General features: G+C 45.8%; 1 protein-coding gene across 2 annotated transcripts in view; it reads right to left on the minus strand.

Annotated features, from left to right (window-relative positions):
* Window positions 1–3392: 3392 nt before the first annotated feature.
* OS9 (OS9 endoplasmic reticulum lectin) overlaps window positions 3393–17495 on the minus strand; it is a 32280-nt gene continuing 18177 nt past the window's right edge. Inside the window, exons 9-15 of one of the 2 annotated variants that reach the window (XM_083599644.1) lie at window positions 16036–16078; window positions 13982–14070; window positions 13486–13728; window positions 12402–12624; window positions 10696–10863; window positions 7556–7668; window positions 3393–4739 (exon numbers count right to left, since the gene is read on the minus strand). In XM_083599644.1, coding sequence (XP_083455770.1) covers window positions 4602–4739; window positions 7556–7668; window positions 10696–10863; window positions 12402–12624; window positions 13486–13728; window positions 13982–14070; window positions 16036–16078 — 1017 coding nt within the window. In that variant the 3' untranslated portion in view covers window positions 3393–4601. The remainder of the gene's footprint in view (window positions 4740–7555; window positions 7669–10695; window positions 10864–12401; window positions 12625–13485; window positions 13729–13981; window positions 14071–16035; window positions 16079–17495) is intronic. The other variant, XM_083599645.1, reaches the window with a different exon arrangement.

Here is a 17495-nt window from a genome sequence, read left to right on the forward strand (position 1 = left end):
TAGGATTGCTCAAAGGCATTTGAGGTATAATTATACCTCAAACAGAAAGGGGCTTGTTTCAAATATTTACAAATTAGTATTAAATATAGAATTCAGAACAGCAGCTGGACTAATGTGAGAATGTAACTTAGGTAGCCAAACTGGTGAAGCATCCTGGACTCTGGTCTAGTCCAAGCCTCCTTTTAAGGGTATTTCTGCCCAATACAGAGAACTGTATTGAAAGATCACCTTTGAGTGTCACCTCACATGTTGTAAAATGCCTTTGAGCAATCCTAGACTGTTGGAGAGAGTGCCAACCTAGCTGCCATGTTTGGATCCCTTCAGTCAGTATGCAAGTTCCCATAATGCTACACATCTAAACTGTATGTTGGCCACTGTTCTTAACGGCGAGTCTCCAGATCTTCAACTCCTCAAAAGATTCCATCAACGGTGTCTCCGAAAATTTTTACACATCACTTGGGAAGACAGGCAAACTAATATCAGTGTACTGGAAGAAGCAAAGATCACCAGTGTTGAAGCAATGATTCTTCAACATCAACTTTGTTGGACTGGTCATGTTGTGTGGATGCCAGATGATTGTCTTCCAAAGCAACTACCCTATGTACGATTAGCTCCCTATGGGGCAGACGTTGTGGGTATGTAAGAAGTACAATCAGATCCTGGCTCCCTAGGAACAAGTTTGTTCCCTTGAGACTAAGGTAGCAGAACTAGGTGTAAGAGAGGCAGAGAGTGTGGTGGAGGTGGCGGTCAGGGACATGGTATCTGGGTCCCATGCCCATGATGACAGCTCCACTGCTGTCATGGAGAATGGAAGTTTTGAGGAATGAGATCATCATCTTGAGGAAGACAGAAGCATTCCCTTAGAAGGGACCCATACCTTGGGGGATAATCATGTAACCTCTCATGCTGAAGGTACCCTCCAGTGGGGTGGAGGAATTGTGGTAGTAGGTGACTCTATTGTTTGGAATATATAGTTGGGTGTGCAGTGGGCATAAGAACTGCCGGATGAATTGCCTGCCAAGCCAATCAGTGCAGGGGAGCCAGTGGTCATGGTGCATGTTGGCACCAATGACATGGGGAAAGTAGTCTTCCCCCTCGGGTGTAGATGATAAAAATCAATGAAAATCTAAATGGTTGTGGGAGAGAACCAGTCATTGTAAGAGGAGGGGAACAAGATAGCAATTCAGAGGTGCCATAAGCACTTGAGACATACAGACAGACAGTATACAAGTGTTTATACACCAATGCTTTACGCCAGTTGCTGGAAACCATGGAAGGGGAGAGGGCTCTTGGGTTCATGGTTTCCCACATGCATCTGGTTGGTCACTGTGAGAACAGGATGCTGGACTGGATGGGTCAGTGGCCTGATCCAGCAGGCTATTCTGAGGTTGTTTATTTTAGGGTCCCTCCACTCAGATAGAGATTGAAATGAGTGGCAGCTTAAAATCCTGAGTTATACCCCATAGCTTATGGCAAATGCATACATTTTCATGTGTATTTTTTTTGGGGGGGGTATAGGGCATTGTTTCAGAAATGGGACTAATCCATTTGCTAATTCATTCAGGGCTCCAGCACTTCACGAGCTCTGCCAACCAATTTGATCGGTAGTTTGTGCCTTTTTAAAAGAGAAGCTGGATCCAGGAACAGCAATGGCTTGGGATTTCCCTCCAGATGTCTAAACTAGAGCTTTTAAAAGTCTCCTTGTCTCTCTCATCTTCAGTGACCATCATGAAAATCTCAGTTCTCCTTGTGCTGGCAGTGAACGCCTTGGTCTTTTTGGTTGGGCAGATGAAATTAATTTCCCTGTGCTTCTGATGGGTGGATTAAGAGACACGGGCAAAAACATTTCTCTACAGCCAGGCCTTTGGCTGATTAAACATTTGATGGCCTTTAAAATGTGCTTGTGGTAGGGGGTGTTATTAGCTTGTTTTGTGGTTTTAAAAAATGTATTATGTGTTCTCATTTTGTATTGTTATGTTGTGAATGAATGAATGAATGTATAAAGGTAAAGGTACCCCTGCCTGTACGGGCCAGTTTTGCCAGACTCTAGGGTTGTGCGCTCATCTCACTCTATAGGCCGGGAGCCAGCGCTGTCCGCAGACACTTCCAGGTCACGTGGCCAGCGTGACAAGCTGCATCTGGCGAGCCAGCGCAGCACACGGAACGCCGTTTACCTTCCCGCTGGTAAGCGGTCCCTATTTATCTACTTGCACCTGGGGGTGCTTTCGAACTGCTGGGTTGGCAGGCGCTGGGACCGAACAACGGGAGCGCACCCCGCCGCGGGGATTCGAACCGCCGGCCATGCGATCGGCAAGTCCTAGGCGCTGAGGTTTTACCCACAGCGCCACCCGCGTCCCTGAATGAATGTATAAGCTGCTTGAAAACCTCGAGTTTGTTGACACAGAACTGAGCTTTTTTATGTGAGAGACAGGAGGGCAGTGGCCTGCCATAAACAAGAAGTCAATCTAATTAATTACGTATTTTTCGCTCTATAAGACGCACCAGACCACAAGATACACCTAGTTTTTGGAGAAGGAAAACAAGAAAAAAAAAATCTGAATCTCAGAAGCCAGAACAGCAAGAGGGATCGCTGCGCAGTGAAAGCAGCAATCCCTCTTGCTGTTCTGGCTTCTGGGATAGCTGCGCAGCCTGCATTCGCTCCATAAGACGCACACACATTTCCCCATACTTTTTAGGAGGGAAAAAGTGAGTCTTATAGAGCAAAAAATACGGTACCCACCCTTCACCCTAAGCTTTCAGTGCAGGTAACAGCGTTAAAAACAGTATTACAAACCATTTAGAAACAACTTACAACCAACACAATAAAAATGGGAGTGGAAACTGTTCCTAAAACCAAAGATGATTTAATTTGTTTAAATGCCGTACCTAGGTATTTTGTTAAATTGGAAATTTAAAATTTCTGTCATTGTGGTTTTGCTTCTTTACTAATTTGCTGGTTATCAGGCCCACTTATTTGTAAGATTTTGTCATTTTGGAATATTGTTGGCTTTTTGTTTATTTTTATTACGTTGTTCCAAGCTTAGCCAGGGCACACATGTGCCCAGCGCAGACCATTGCCTGGGTCAGGTACCTGTTCCTAAATCCAGCCTTAGATTTATTTGCTTAATGAGACACTGCCCCCTTGCCATCAAGATCCTCAGTAAGGCACCTTCACTGAAGATTTGCAAAAACAAACTGAAAAAAGGTCTTCAGCGCGTTGCAAGACACATTTTATATCACATGTATTGGTTTGTGAAGGTAAAAAAAAAGGTCTCTCTAGTACATTAGGAATTCTGTATCCAGTGTGCTTGCTTGGCTCATTTGCATTCTCTCTCTCTCTCTCTCTCTCTCTCACACACACACACACAAAAGCAAAACATTGAAATCTCGTATTCTGGGTTGATCTGGGTTTATTGATAGGAAAAAAGAGAACTGAATCATCCTGTACGTGCCAAGGCCAGGCAGGCAGCCCGATTCTTCCAGCCTCTCTCCTTCCTTGGCCAGGGACTCCTCACCTCCAGTCACCCATCATGTGAGCTGAACGCTTGTCTCGCTGCAAGAGATTTCAGCCAGGCTTGTGGCTCGAGACTTCACAGAAGTAACAGCCAGCCTTTGCCGTAAGAAGCTGCGTTTCAGCACAGTTCAGCACATACTCCCGTGTCGAGGGCCTTAGTATATGTGAAACAATGCCGGCAGAGAGAACAGTTTGCAACGTTCTCCCAGCCAACCACTATTTTGCATTCTCTCTTTGCTGGGGTTCACTAGACCAAGGCTGCGGACCTTGCACAATGGCTTGGTGCTATGCAAATGAAAAGTAGTAGAGGAATGGCCTGTAAACGACAGAGCAGATTTGAACTTGCTTCATGCAAACCTTCCCTCCCCAACAGAATGCTAGGAAGAGGCCAAGACAGGACAGGGAAGCGTGTCCTCTCCCTCGCCACCCTCCTCCAGGTTCAAGGCACACAGGTGAGAGGCAGCCATCTGCATAAGCCCAGGGATTTCCTCCACATACACAAGAGCTTTGGGGAAAGTGGGGAGGGTGGTGAATGAGTTCCAGCTCTCCACTCCACGTTGCATTGAGCCAAAGGCCTGTTACCACCCGGAAATGCACACCCCAAAACAGCATCAGGTCAAGAGACTCCCAATGAGTCAAGTGGGTGGCCTGGTTTTTGTTGCTCCTGTTGCCAAGCACAGCTGGCATGAGACTGTGAGGGTTGACACCAACAGCATGGCATGGGAGGGCACCACAGATTTGGCACCAAGGCTGCCGTGGCCATGTGAGGCAGTTTATGGAAGCCTTTTAGGCTATGGTGGGGACATGCCTGAGGGTACTTGAGAGAGACAGAGAGAGAAGGGGATGGGAAGGAGGGAGAGAAAGAAAGAGAAAGAGAGAAACTCATGAGACGGTAGTGGGTCCAATGGAGACAAGTATGGGCAAGAGAAGCCGCTCACACTTGCCAGTCACTTTGTAGGCAGTTCTAATGGGATTCTGGTCACTATTGAAACACGCTGTTCTTCCTGGCGAGCAACTGAAACGGTGCCCAAGAAGTCTTGGAGGGGGGGAAAGCCACAGGTGACCAAGTTCCAAGGCTTGTTGAGGTTCAGAAATCCAGTTCATCTGAATCAGCGCTGCCAGCAGCTGGTAATTCATCCTGCCTGCGCCCCCACACAAAACGATAGTTGTCTTCCAGCTGTCGCTGCCTCCGCTGCTCTTTATGAGCTTCTTCCGTACCCTGGATCTAGGAGGGGAAGCAAAAGGCAGTGAGGGCAGGGGAGAAGCACACCAGCACATTCATGTATGTGTATGTTTACATTTTCCTATATACCGTATTTTTCGCACCATAGGGCGCACCGGACCATAGGGCGCACCTAGTTTTTAGACGGGGAAATCAATAAAAAAATCTCCCCCCCCCCAGCCCCAAAGAGCAGCGTACAGGCTGCCCACAACCTCTCCCTGCCGGAGAGGTTGCACATGGCTATGTTACAAGCCAAGGCAGCCAGCAGGATGGATCCCGCTGGCTGCTTTGGCTTCCTCTTTAGCCCCACGCAACCTCTCCCTCCCGGGAGAAGCTGTGTGGGGCTAAAGAAGCCATAGCCCCGTGCAGCCTTTCCCTGCCGGAGGGGTTGCTCGCGGCTATGGCACAAGCCTGCATTCGCTCCATAGGACGCACACACATTTCCCCTCAATTTTTAGAGGGGAAAAACTGCATCCAATGGAGCGAAAAATACGGTACATCAAAATGAAACCAACATTGGAGGATTTGTAGTGCTGTATCACAATCTTGGATTTGCACGGAGTCAGGGTGCGGAAAAGTGGTGGTTTAAAACAGCAGAAGCATGATTAAAGCTGGAAAGGAAATGGAGGTTTCAAACAACACCAGAAGTTTTAGGAAGGCAGGAATGGAGATAAACTGAAAGGGAAAAAGTGGTGATTTTATAGAATGACAGAGGGTTGAGTACAATGAACATGGGGAGGGGGAGAGAAATGGGATTTCAAAACAAGGTTTGGTACAGCAAAAAGGGAGCTGGGAATGGCTCTGTTGTGTTAGCTTTTTGATGTGGGCAGAGAAGGGTACAACACAGACGCTATTTCTTCTTGTTAAAACTGATTTGCCTTTAAAAAAGACCACACCTCAGTCTCTCTCCATCCTTGCTTTACTCAAACCTCTGCTATTGTTTGAGTACAGTGAGATGGGCGAAAAACTGAAAGGGAAAACATGACTGTTAAAAACTTCTCCCTCTTCCATTCTTCACTTCTCCCATGTGTGAGAGATAAACTATGATATTCTATACGACCTTTACATTATGTATTTCTCTCCTGCCCCTATGTGTTGTCTTCAATAAGAAGCTCTAAATTCAATTTGGGAACTTAGCAATTATTTTATTAACAAGCAATCACCCATATATGTGCAACAACCATCAACTGAAATCTCTCTAACTGAACAAGCTGACAAGCTTGCTCTTAAGCCTCTATTTATTTTCAAGATACAGTAAGTAACATATCAGCACAAAATGTATGTGCACAAAGTAGCTGCACATTAGGAGAGAGGCGAAGGCAAGGAAATGGGTTGATCTGTGTGCAAGGAAGAGATGAGAAAAGGTGCATAGAGGAAAAAGGGGTGTAAAGGCGAAAATTGGCTTATAAAGGGGGTTACAAAAAGGGGGGTTAGGAGCCATGAGAAAGGGGTTCAAGATGAAAGCAGGGGTGTGAATGGGTCTGAAGAATAGGAGGAGATTATGGCTTGTTAATTGAGAAGGTGAAAAGTAGGTGCAATATGTAGAAAGAAGAAGATGCAGGACATTAAAATGGGGGTGGTTTCTGTCCAAGGGGGTTGCACAAAATGGAGGGAGGTACAGACATGGGGGTGAAGGTAAAAACAGAGGTGTAAAGTGGGGCTGAGGGAAAGAAGAGAGAAATGGCTTCAGAAATAGGGTTGGGAAGGTGAAAAGCAAGCAGAGGCACAGCAGTTTGTGTGTGTGTGTGTGTGTGTGTGTGTGTGTGTGTGTGTGTGTGTAATACACACACACACACACACACACACACACACACACACACACTCAATCATATGAATGGTGGGTGACAAATTCTAGGTCCCACTGCCAACCCAAGATATTTTGGCACCCTAGGTATAAAACCTAAATGGCAAGCCCTCTCCCCCAACAGGAAAGGAATACGGGGAGTGCACTGTAGAGTCTGCCAGGAGGAAACGCATCCCTCATTCCACCAGGAGGCTCTTCTGCCCAAGCTTTGTTGAAATGAATGGGAAGTGCACTGCTCCCATTCATTCCTGTGAAACATGCCTAAGAAATGTTCCTGGAAGATTCTGCTCTGTGGGTTTGTTTTGAGTTTCCCACTCTGCTGCCATCTTTAAGGGTACTGAAAAAGCCACCCTACTTAAGTGATTACCATTTATTAGTCATGGTATAGCTACTTCCTGCAGGGGTTTTACCAGGTGAATCTTGTGGTCCTGTCCAACTCTACAATTCTATGATTCTATGTGCAGAGCAGGGCCAGCCCACCCATGAGGTAAGGTGAGGCTACCGCCTCAGGCGGCAGCATCCGCTGTGGCAGAAGATCCAGCCTCCAAGGAATGCATCACCCACTGCTTCAAACTACAGCTACAGCACACTCCTTGGGGACCAGATCTGCCCCACATGCCGCCTCTACAGTGGCCTCTTGGCAAATAGAAGGTGCTGCTGGTCTCCCCCCCTCCCCCCGGTTGTTCCCTTGTTTCCAGCGTAGATCTTTATTCCCCCCTTGTTTCTGATGCAGATCTTCACTCACCCCTTCTTCTCTGGCAGGGGTGGGTGGGGAGTACCATTTTGCAGTTTGCTTCAGGTGCCAAAATGTTTTGGGCCAGCCCTGGTGCACAGCCTTGTCCCCAGCAAAGACCACAACTATAACCAGTCTCTCCACGTCTTCCACACCAGAGGATAGGACTTGCAAGGAGTTCTTCCTCTTCCTTATTCCATATTAAATATAAACATGGTGTGATATGGAGGGGAACAACCTCTTTCTCCTCATTAAAACACTCCCTTCATCTTGGGCCCTCACCAGAATATTGAAGAAGATGTCCTTGAGATTTTTGGTGTCCTCTTCTGACAGCCAATGGGTATCATCATCGTCGCCCAGGCCACCCGTGGTCACAATCTTGATTTCAATTTTACCTGCCAGCCACAAAGTTAGCCACACATTAGTTGCCCTGCCCCCAGTCCTTAGTGGGTCATATTTGAGGGAAATGGCACATGAAGATACAGGAGCACGGCAAGGAGGTCTAGCAGACTTGCCCTGCTAAGAAACAGACAGAGGGCATCTCTTAACTGGAGAAGCAACAGCAGGAGATGCAGCCACATCAGGACTAGCCTGCCCTCAAACTACAACCAACATGTGCAGCACCCAAACAAAGATCTACACGCAACAGCTGCCAGTCCACACCTCTTCCCTGCATCTCCCAGTAATATTTTAGTTAAAGCAGAAGTGCACAGCTTAGCTCAGTATTTCCCCTGCCTTCTGCAAATGCTGGCCAATGAAGCATTGCTTACCTTTGGATGAAGGTAAACAGTGAGCACAACTGTGTCCCATCATGCAGTTGCTATGGCCAAGTGTCATTGGAGCAGTGTGGGGAAGAGGCACAGCAAAAGGTCACAGGCAGTTTGGTCCCCAAAATTCTGTTTGGGGAAAAACAGTACTGCTAGAGGAGCTGTCGTTACGGCCCTCTTCTAGTTTTAAAGAGCTATTAACTTGGGGGTTTAGCAAGAGTGTGTGCATGCACAACCAGTTATAGTGGTTCTGGAAAGAACAGAACCAAACATTGCAGGTTGGTACATATAAGTTGCATGTTGCTTTCTCCTTCCTTTTAACACAAGGGGAGTGGGTTTGGGTTCCAGAGAAACCTCTAAAGTTGAAGACAAGAGCATGCTGCTCCCATATTATCACCCAGTACTAAACTGCCCATAGGTCTTTTAATTGTAGAAAGGGTCCAGGAATGGTGATGCAGGTACAGCAGGGATGGATGCTCATCTCCATGGTTACCATGTGTGGGTGAACCTGCATGTTAACATTAAAATCTCAAGAATAGGGAGCCACGAGGCCTTTAAGACAGTGGTACCTATGTCCCCACTGTGGAGGGATGTGCGGATCCAGAATTGGCCTCCACAGTTACTTATGGACACACTGTTAAGGCCATATTCATGGAAGACAATCCTACTCAGCTATGAGTGATCGCCAAAGAAGGAGGAGGTACCTAACCTTGTGTACAGGTAATTAACGCACTTCAGTCACAATTCACTGGGATTTCAAAAAGAACAAAAGTCAGAGGTTACATGAAGTCACTTGATAGCCTACTATCTTGACTGTGAGTCCTGGAAGACCTGCTCCCTGACTGGTCTGGGAGGGCAGGGCCCTGACTGACTCCAGCTACAAATGCTGTGGCTGCTGAAGAGAATTTTGGGCTGGGGTAGGGGTTTGTGGAGGGGGTACTATTACTGTTGCTGATGCTAATTTTTTTGTATTTTTATCTTCAGATCTTATTACGATTATGTGGAAATTGTTCAGTTTGGTTGTGTGCTGCTTGATGTCTTTTATTTATTCTTTATTACTACTTTTGTTATGTTTGTTTTTATGTGAATCTTTTCATGTTGTAAACTGTCTTGAGCATGGTTTTAACTACAGAAAGGTGGCATTCAAACAAAAGGATGATGACAATACTATGCAGTAGAACCCAGTTCAGGGGTCAGCAACCTTTTCCAGCCCTGGGCCGTCCACCGTCCCTCAGACCATGTGGGGGGCCAGACTATATTTTGGGGGAAAATAAATGAACGACTTCCTATGCCCCACAAATAACCCAGAGATGCATTTTAAATAAAAGGACACATTCTACTTGTGTAAAAACACGCTGATTCCCAGACCGACCGCAGGCCGAATTTAGAAGGCGATTGGGCCACATCCAGCCCACGGGCCTTAGGTTGCCTTCCCCTGACCTAGTTCTTACAAATCTTCCCATTTTCTTTTCTCCTTTAACACTCTGGTTTTGACAGATATTGGTGATTACACTCGAATTCCTCCCCGTCTCCTGTATCAAAGCACATCATAAATGGGATTCACATCAAACTTCTACCTTCATCCACTACAAGCCAGCTCTTTGTTTTCCCCTACTTTACGGCTGAAGGGTCTCAAAATTAAAATGTATAATCTTACAGGCAACTCCTGGTTTAGGCATATCTGAAGGATGCATGATCAAAGATGTCAGGAAAAGGGCGAAAAGGGGCAGGGGCAGAATGGGGTGGAGCGGGCTTACTGTACTTTAAAAATCTTCAAGTTCTAGAAGTTCAAATCCTGGCCTCAGAAACCTTCTTGGGAGAAAAATTAAGCAGATAATGTACAGTGGTACCTTGGTTTTCAAACAGCTTAGTTCACGAACAACTTGGAACCTGAATGCTGCAAAACTGTTCCAGTTTTCAAACTTTTTTCGGAAGCCGAACATGCTCCATTTTGAGTCCTGAGCTTCCGTTTTTACTGTCCCCCAATTGTAATTGAATTATTCTGCTTCCGATAGCAGTGTTCTGAGGTGACATTTGGTGCTTAAATTTGGTGCTTTTGTTTTTGCTATTTATTTTGCGTTTTTTGTTTTTGAGGCTTTTTCAGTTATTTTGTTTTTGTGACTGTGTGGAACCCAATTCAGCTACTGATCGATAGATTGCGGAAATGGATAAAAGCCCCCCCCCCCATCTGAACAATGACTATCATCAGTGCAGGTAAGAAAAATGTAATTTTAAATTTTATCATCTACAACACTGTCTTATTTATTTTATGGTACAGTGCATTGATTATTGCTTTCATTTTATGGATCAATGGTCTCGTTAGTAAAATTCATGTTAAATTGCTGTTTTAGGGGTTATATTTAAGTCTGGAACAGATTAATCCATTTTGCTTTACTTTCTATTGGAAAGCACACCCTGGTTTTGGAACGGAATGGAATGGATTCAGTTTGAGAACCAAGGTACTCAAATTATGAGATTATCAGCTCAGGAGCAGAATGGCCAATGGCTCCCTGTGGTTTGCAATTAAGAGAGCCCTCGAGTGACTTTGCATCCCTGACTGCTCTCCCTTAAAGAATTCCCCCTAAACACAACCCCACCCAGGCTAAAAAGGGCTCAAGGCCACCTCTGGCTGTCCAGGTTACATGGCTGCGTTACCTTCTGCCTTCAGGCCTTCCTTCTCCAACAGGTCCTTAACCACACTCTCTATGTGGCGCAGCTGTGGGTTGTCCCTGCTCATCTCTTGGACTCGCAGCAGCTTCTGCTGTGCGCTGCCTGGCTTTACTTTAGTGACCCTGACTTTCACGCGCCCGTCTGGGTCGCCATCTGAGACAGAAAAGGGGACAGAGGAGGGTCAGTAGGCCAATATTGGGGGGGGGGGAGAGAACGAGAGCGCAAGCTGGAAGGGCCTACAAGCAAGGCTGGGGATAGTCTGCATTCAAAAGGAAAATTTCTGCCAATTGTACTTACGGTGCTTTGAGCACAATTTTTTTCCTAAGGGTTTATTTTCAAAGCATTTGGAAATTTTGCAAAATGCAGAAGGTCCCTGGACTGCAGAGGAAAAGGAAGGCAGGAAGTCCCAGAAAGGTGTGGTGGTTATATTGGGCTGAAAACTGAGCATCCTCATTTGCTTGCAATGTACAAAATTTGGAAAGAAACGCAATAAAAAAATACTATTAAAAAAAAAAAAAAGAAAACTGAGCATCCTAAGTCCCTGAACAGCAAGTTTCTAACCCTTAAGGCAGCCTTTCCCAACCCTGGTGCCCTCCAGACTCCCACCATCCCTGGTAGTGCTGGCTGGGAGCTAAATCTCTGCAGTGTACCCGGTTGGGGAAGGCTGTCTTGCATCTGGGTAATGCCTGGTTGGAAATGTCACAGAATGAAAAGGGGGAGAGCTAGGCAAGGTGGCCAAGGCTTCAGTGCCCTGCCTTTCCCAAGGCTAGCAGGAATGATCAACAGTATGAGAAGCAAGCACAAACGGCAAAATGGGCTTAGCTAAAGAACAAAACAAAAACGTACACATGGGTTAGAATGAAATGCAAGGGACTTTAAAAAAAGAAAGAGTGGGAACTTCTATGTGGCTGGACACCGCCCCCCCATTAGCAAATAACTATTTCCATCAATTTGGAAACTGGCAAACATTACTGGGAAAACTCCTCCCACCATCAGTTCTCTGTCTACAATGCATCATCCTACCTGCCCCCTGCCTCCCAGTCACTTACTGACCAGTGCTAAGGAAATGCACCTGGGAGAACAGGTGAAGTCTTGTGTCTTTTTTAAATGCGCAGATAGTCACAAATGGAGGTGGTCATTAGACAGGCCAGCTCTGGCAAGTTTGACCGTGAAGCTTATAGGATAGCTTTGGCCAACCTGCGCCACCTCCTGCTGCTTTGGAGCAAAACTTCCACCATCCCCAGCCAGATGGGCACTGGAGTCCAAAACAGCTGGAGGGCACCAGGTGGGCAAAGCCTGTTCCAGGACTGGTGTCTGAGCAGTTGTGTTACAAAAATGAAACTCTCCAGAGATTTCCCCTGCAGGAATTTTAAGAATGAGAGCAAGGATAAGTGATGAAAGAGCCCTTCTAAGAAGTCGCACCCATTGGGTATTCAAAGGCTTCTCCATAACTACAGTAGTTTCCGCTATGGTTTTCTTCATCACATCACAACTTGCTAGCTACTTGCTCCCAAATTATTTACTAAACCCTTGACATCTTGCCCTGCAATCTGAGCAAGACCACATGTAGATCAACCCTCGATGTGTTATTTATGACAAAATGTCACCCCCTGTTGGCTGATCCAAAAACAGTTCTCAAATTTACTGGCACTGAAAAAAATGAAGCCAACCTTATCTGTATGGGAACATACCGGTTGCTGGTTTGGCTACGTCTTCTTCAGCAGTATCTTCCCCATCTGCTACTACCTCTTCTTCCTCCCCTGGCTGTGGCTCCTGCTCCTTATCTCCTTTATTCAAGTCTTTGCCAGGATCCAGCTTGTCTATAAGCTTGTTGAGGGTAGACGCCAAAGACTTGGAGGCTTGCTTTCGATCAAACTCACCTTTCAGGCCTTCTGTTTCCAACTCATCCTCCACCTGCCAGTAAACAATCCAAGAAAGGATATGCTAAGATCTATTTATTTATTGAGAAAGAGATAGATCCAGTTGAGTAGCAGCCTGGCTCATTTCCTGCAGTTATGTGTACAGCAGTTGCTCCCACACTTTCTTGGGCCACTGCTCCCCTGAATCCACTCATCCCCAGTGCCCCCTCCCTACTAAAAGCAATATTCAGAACAGAGGTTTGCATGACCTACTATGGAAGGTAATAACACAATAAAATTTGAAACAGCAACAATTAAATGCATATTTATTCAAAATGCAATCAGAACTATTTACTTAATTAAACAAAACAAATGGACTTGATCTAGTGATACCAGGTTTTCAAAGTCTAACAGTCATTTACACCTTCAGTCTGCTACGTAACCCCCCCTGCCCCTCCAGGGGGCCGGACCACCCGCTTTGAGAACCACAGGTGTAAAGTCTGGATCTGCAAGACTCCGTTTTCAATCATGTTTCTAGTCCTTGTGGTTGTAAGGCTCCACCAGGGCAACCATACTGACTACAAGTCTCGCTGCTGCATCATTCAGACACCACTTCCTCTGTTAGTCCCCTCCCTTCCCCACCACTGGTGCCGCCTGAAGAAAGTTCCTTCACCTTGCAGAAAGATTCCCTCTCCTTACTATTCATCATTCTTTGCCAATTTTGTGTCCCTCCCTCTCAGCTTTTTCTAAACTAATAAACACATACAAAGTTTATAGCCCTTTTTCCCACAAAGGCAGCAAAATGTGTGCAAATATAAGGTGATACAAGGGGACAGAGAACATCCAGGGCCCATCAATAGTTTTCTGAGGTGGGTACTGCAGAAAGGAAATTATAGTTAGTCTCCTGCATCCTCACCTCATCAATGATGTGACCAAACTCCTTTTCCATCTCAGATTTTACCTCCTCCTTCAGCTTGGCCATTTCTGACTTAGGCAGCAGGATGTCTTCCAGTTCCTTCTCAAACTTCCCCAGCAGGTCTTCCTCATCTTTCTCGTCCTCCTGGGCCCCTTCTTCAGAGTGCTCTGTCCCTAACGATGGCTCACTTTTGGGTGGAGTTTCTTGAGATGCTTCCTCTGGTTCTCTCACCATTTCTTTGTCCTGGAGGGACAAAAGCGAGGCTCAAACCGATCCAGCTGAGATGCCATCACAACATGCACATCACAAAGGCTGGACAATCCCTGTCCAGTGGCCCCAGGAAGACCTCCAAGTTGTTGTTCCCTAGCAAACACTGGACCCTGGACAAGGAAGTTCCATATACTAGGCAGATAACAATTCCGCATTGTATACCTAAAAGCAGCTCAGCAATAGCATAGTAAATCTGGAGACAAGCAAGCCTTCTACTACATCTTACCTTCCTGGCATTCTCCTTCAAGTCACGAATAAACTGCACCAGGTCCCCAGGATTCTTGATAACTTTGAAGTGGATTTTTCTCTTGAAATCTGAAAAGATCCAAGACAGCACATATTATTTATTTATAAATAAAATAATTTATATACCACCCTCTCATAAAGTATCTGGTTAGCATACAGCAATGTCAAAACATTTTTTAAAAGAAACCTTTAAAAGCAACACAGTATGACAGCATCTTACATGGGGGTTTGGTTCCAAGGGTTCAGTGTATAGGCAAAAACACGTATACTCAAACCCCTGGAAATGCCCCCCCCCACCGGCAGCCTTAGCCATCCAGTGCCAGAGCACTAAGCTGGGTTTTTCTGATGTAAAAAGTACTTTTAGCCCTCCGTCTTGCTTACCAAGCAAGGCATGCTCAGCATACTGGCTTTAGGATGCTTTTGTGAAATCTCACGGGTCCATCCAAGTTCCGGTGAGATCTCATGGAGCTACCCCCAAGCTTCCAGAGCCTGCATGCTGAGAGGACCTTGGAGATTCTTTTCGCACCAGGAAAACTTTGCATGCATTTAATTTGCACAATTTCAGCTGGCCGGCCTTCAACTGTGCAGGGTAGAAAACGCACAAGTTGGATGTGCCTAAGATGCACAAAACAATTAAACCAGTCAACAAAATTTTAAACAACTGCATAGTCCTCTTAACTTACAAAAGAAATGCAAGGAAGTGTCCACTGGATCTCTGCTGGAAGAGTGTTCCACAGCAAGGGACCAGTGACCTGGGGAAAACTATCAGCACTTCTCTGGATGATCTCAGTGATCAAGCTGGATACAAGGGTTCAGATGGTCCTTAGGGCATCCTGGACCCAACTTACTCAGGGTCTTGTATATCAACACAAGAGCCTTGAACCTGGCCCAGTAGCGTATGGGCAACCAGTGGAGATGTTTTAACAGAGGTGTCTCATGCTGTCAGCTGTCTGCCCCCACGTGCAGTTTGGTAGCTGCATTCTGCACCAGCCAGAGCTTCCTGACCAGGTCCGAGGGCAGCCCCACATAAAGTGAATTGTAGTAATCCATTCTTGAGGGTAGCAATGCATGGAATACAGTGGCCAATGGGTCCTAATCCAGTTATGGCCATGGCTGACAAAAGGCACTCCTAGCCACAGAGGTCACTTGGGTCTCGAATGATGGACATATCCAGGAGTACGTCCAAGCTATGTACCTTCTCCTCGAGAGGGAGTGCAACCCTTCCCAGAACAGGCAACCGGCCTATCTTCTGGATACAGGAACCACCCACCCACAAAGCCTCAATCTTTGCTGAATTCAAACTCAATTTTATTGGCCCTTGTCCAGTCCACCACTGCCTTGAGGCTCTGTTCCAGGGCTTTCACAACCTCTGATTCAGATGGAGAACAGAGCTGCATATCATCAGCATACTGATGGCACCGTGCTCCAAAGCTTCTCTTGCTCCAAAATACATGTATTAAATAGCACTGGATCCAGAACAGTGTCCTGCAGAAACCTGTGGCCTAAGGGCCTGGGAGTCCAATTGCACTCCTCCCATGTTACTCTTTGGACTCAACTGTGCAGGTTGGCATGAAACCACTCTAGCGCAGTGCCTCCAATCTCCATGCCAGGAAGCTGATCGATGTTTTCAAAAGTTGCTGAGAGATTGAGTAAGAACAACAGGGTCACACTCCCTGCCCCTCTCTCTGTAATGGTCATCCATTAAAGTAACGAAGGCTGATTCAATCCCCAAACCAGACCAAAATCCAGACTGAAGTGGATCTAGATAAGCAGTGTCATCCAGGAGCACTTGCAGTTGCCATTGCTCTCTTTCTGAACACTAAACAATGTTAAAAAGAGGAAAGGATGCCAAAGGGGGGAGGAACCAGCAGTTTCCAAAGATACAGGCCATTAAAAAATGTCTGACTGTTAACCAGTCTTCTTGAAAGAAGGAAGGTTCAGAAAGTCCTGAATCCTTTGGTTCAGGTGAATGCTCCTCAAAGCATCTTTTCTGACAGTGCTAAAGAGGATTGTTTTCTTGAGCCACACACTTACCTGCTAGGTGACTGTCTGCTGTCTTCATGATTGGCTCTTCCTCCTGCAGAAAAAAGACAGAAATTAAATGGCTTTGGGTGCTATGCATAGAAGCCACTGTTGTAGGGTTGTGAGGGAATTATTTCTGCATGATACAGACTGTTGAGTTCAGCTACTTGTTTCGCCAAATGAATTCATTATTATCCAGACCCTGCATTCATCACTTGAGGTCCTTCTTTGTGTGCCTCGTGCATGAGAGGCCTGGAGGGTGGGAACATGAGAACAGGCCTTTTCTGCAGTGGTTCCCCATTTGTGGAATAATCTCCCCAGAAGGCTCACCTGGCACCTTCATGGTATATCTTTACGCACCAAGAGAAATTGTTTCTTTTCAACCAGGGTTTGGCTGATTAACATTCTATGGCTTTTTAAATGTGTTCATGGGACGGGGGGTTATTGGTTTGCTTTTGCTTTATTATGTATTTCCCCCCCCCCCTTGTTTTGATGGCACAGTGCCATCAGTATTTTTATGTTGTGAACTGCCCTGGGATATTTGAATGAAGGGTGCTGCACAAATTTTATAAATATTTTTCATCCACAGATCTCAGGGTAGTTCATAACAGAAAAATATAACAACAAAATAAATAATATAATAAAAATATAACAACAACAAAATAAATATAATAATATAATAAACATATAACAACACCAACATGGTGCATGAGCCAACAACGAAAAGATGCCTCTATCTAATACCGCAGTGGGGGACTGTATCTGCCCAGTGGGCCAGATCACTAGCTCCCCCACCTTGCATAGGGCAATTTTGACAGGCCAATCACCTGGTGTTAAAAGGACACTAGCTGATCTTTTTGCCCGCAGGTGACAAGCAGCTAATTTGTTGGGTCTTGTGATGTCCCTTGCAAAGCCCTAAATAGCTTTGTTTGAGATGTGTCACGTGAGGTGTAGGGCACTGGACATGGCTTGGCTGAAGTGAGCTTGTGGGCCAGATGTGGAGATCTGGTGGCCTGGAGGTTCCCCACCCGATTTAGTAGATATGGAACATATGGCTGTGCTTGGATGCAACACTAAGACATTGACAGTGGTGAGGCAACTTACAGGAACATAGGAATCTGCCTTCGACAGTGTTAGACCAGTGTCTGGCTGTTTGACTGACTGACAGGGGCTTTTGAGGGTTTGGGAAAGGTGCCTCTCCCAATCTTATCTGGATATGCCGGGGACTGAACCTGCGTGCAAAGCAGATGCTTCACCCCTCCCATAACTATCCTATGCACAAGGTAATTCCTGTGTGTGCTTTTAAACGCACTTTGAAGATGTTTTTAGCCAGAAAGGCCTCTTACAGTTAGTTGTGTTTGTGCAGGCTTAAGACAATTAGCTGAGTTTCTTTTTCATTACTTGAATTTTATTGTCTCCCTGTTATGACTGATATGTTGCTGAAGTCAGGATATAAATCTATAAAATAAAAG

Source organism: Podarcis filfolensis, assembly GCF_964270895.1.
Source record: "Podarcis filfolensis genome assembly, chromosome: 2".
Taxonomy (NCBI): Eukaryota; Metazoa; Chordata; class Lepidosauria; order Squamata; family Lacertidae; genus Podarcis; species Podarcis filfolensis.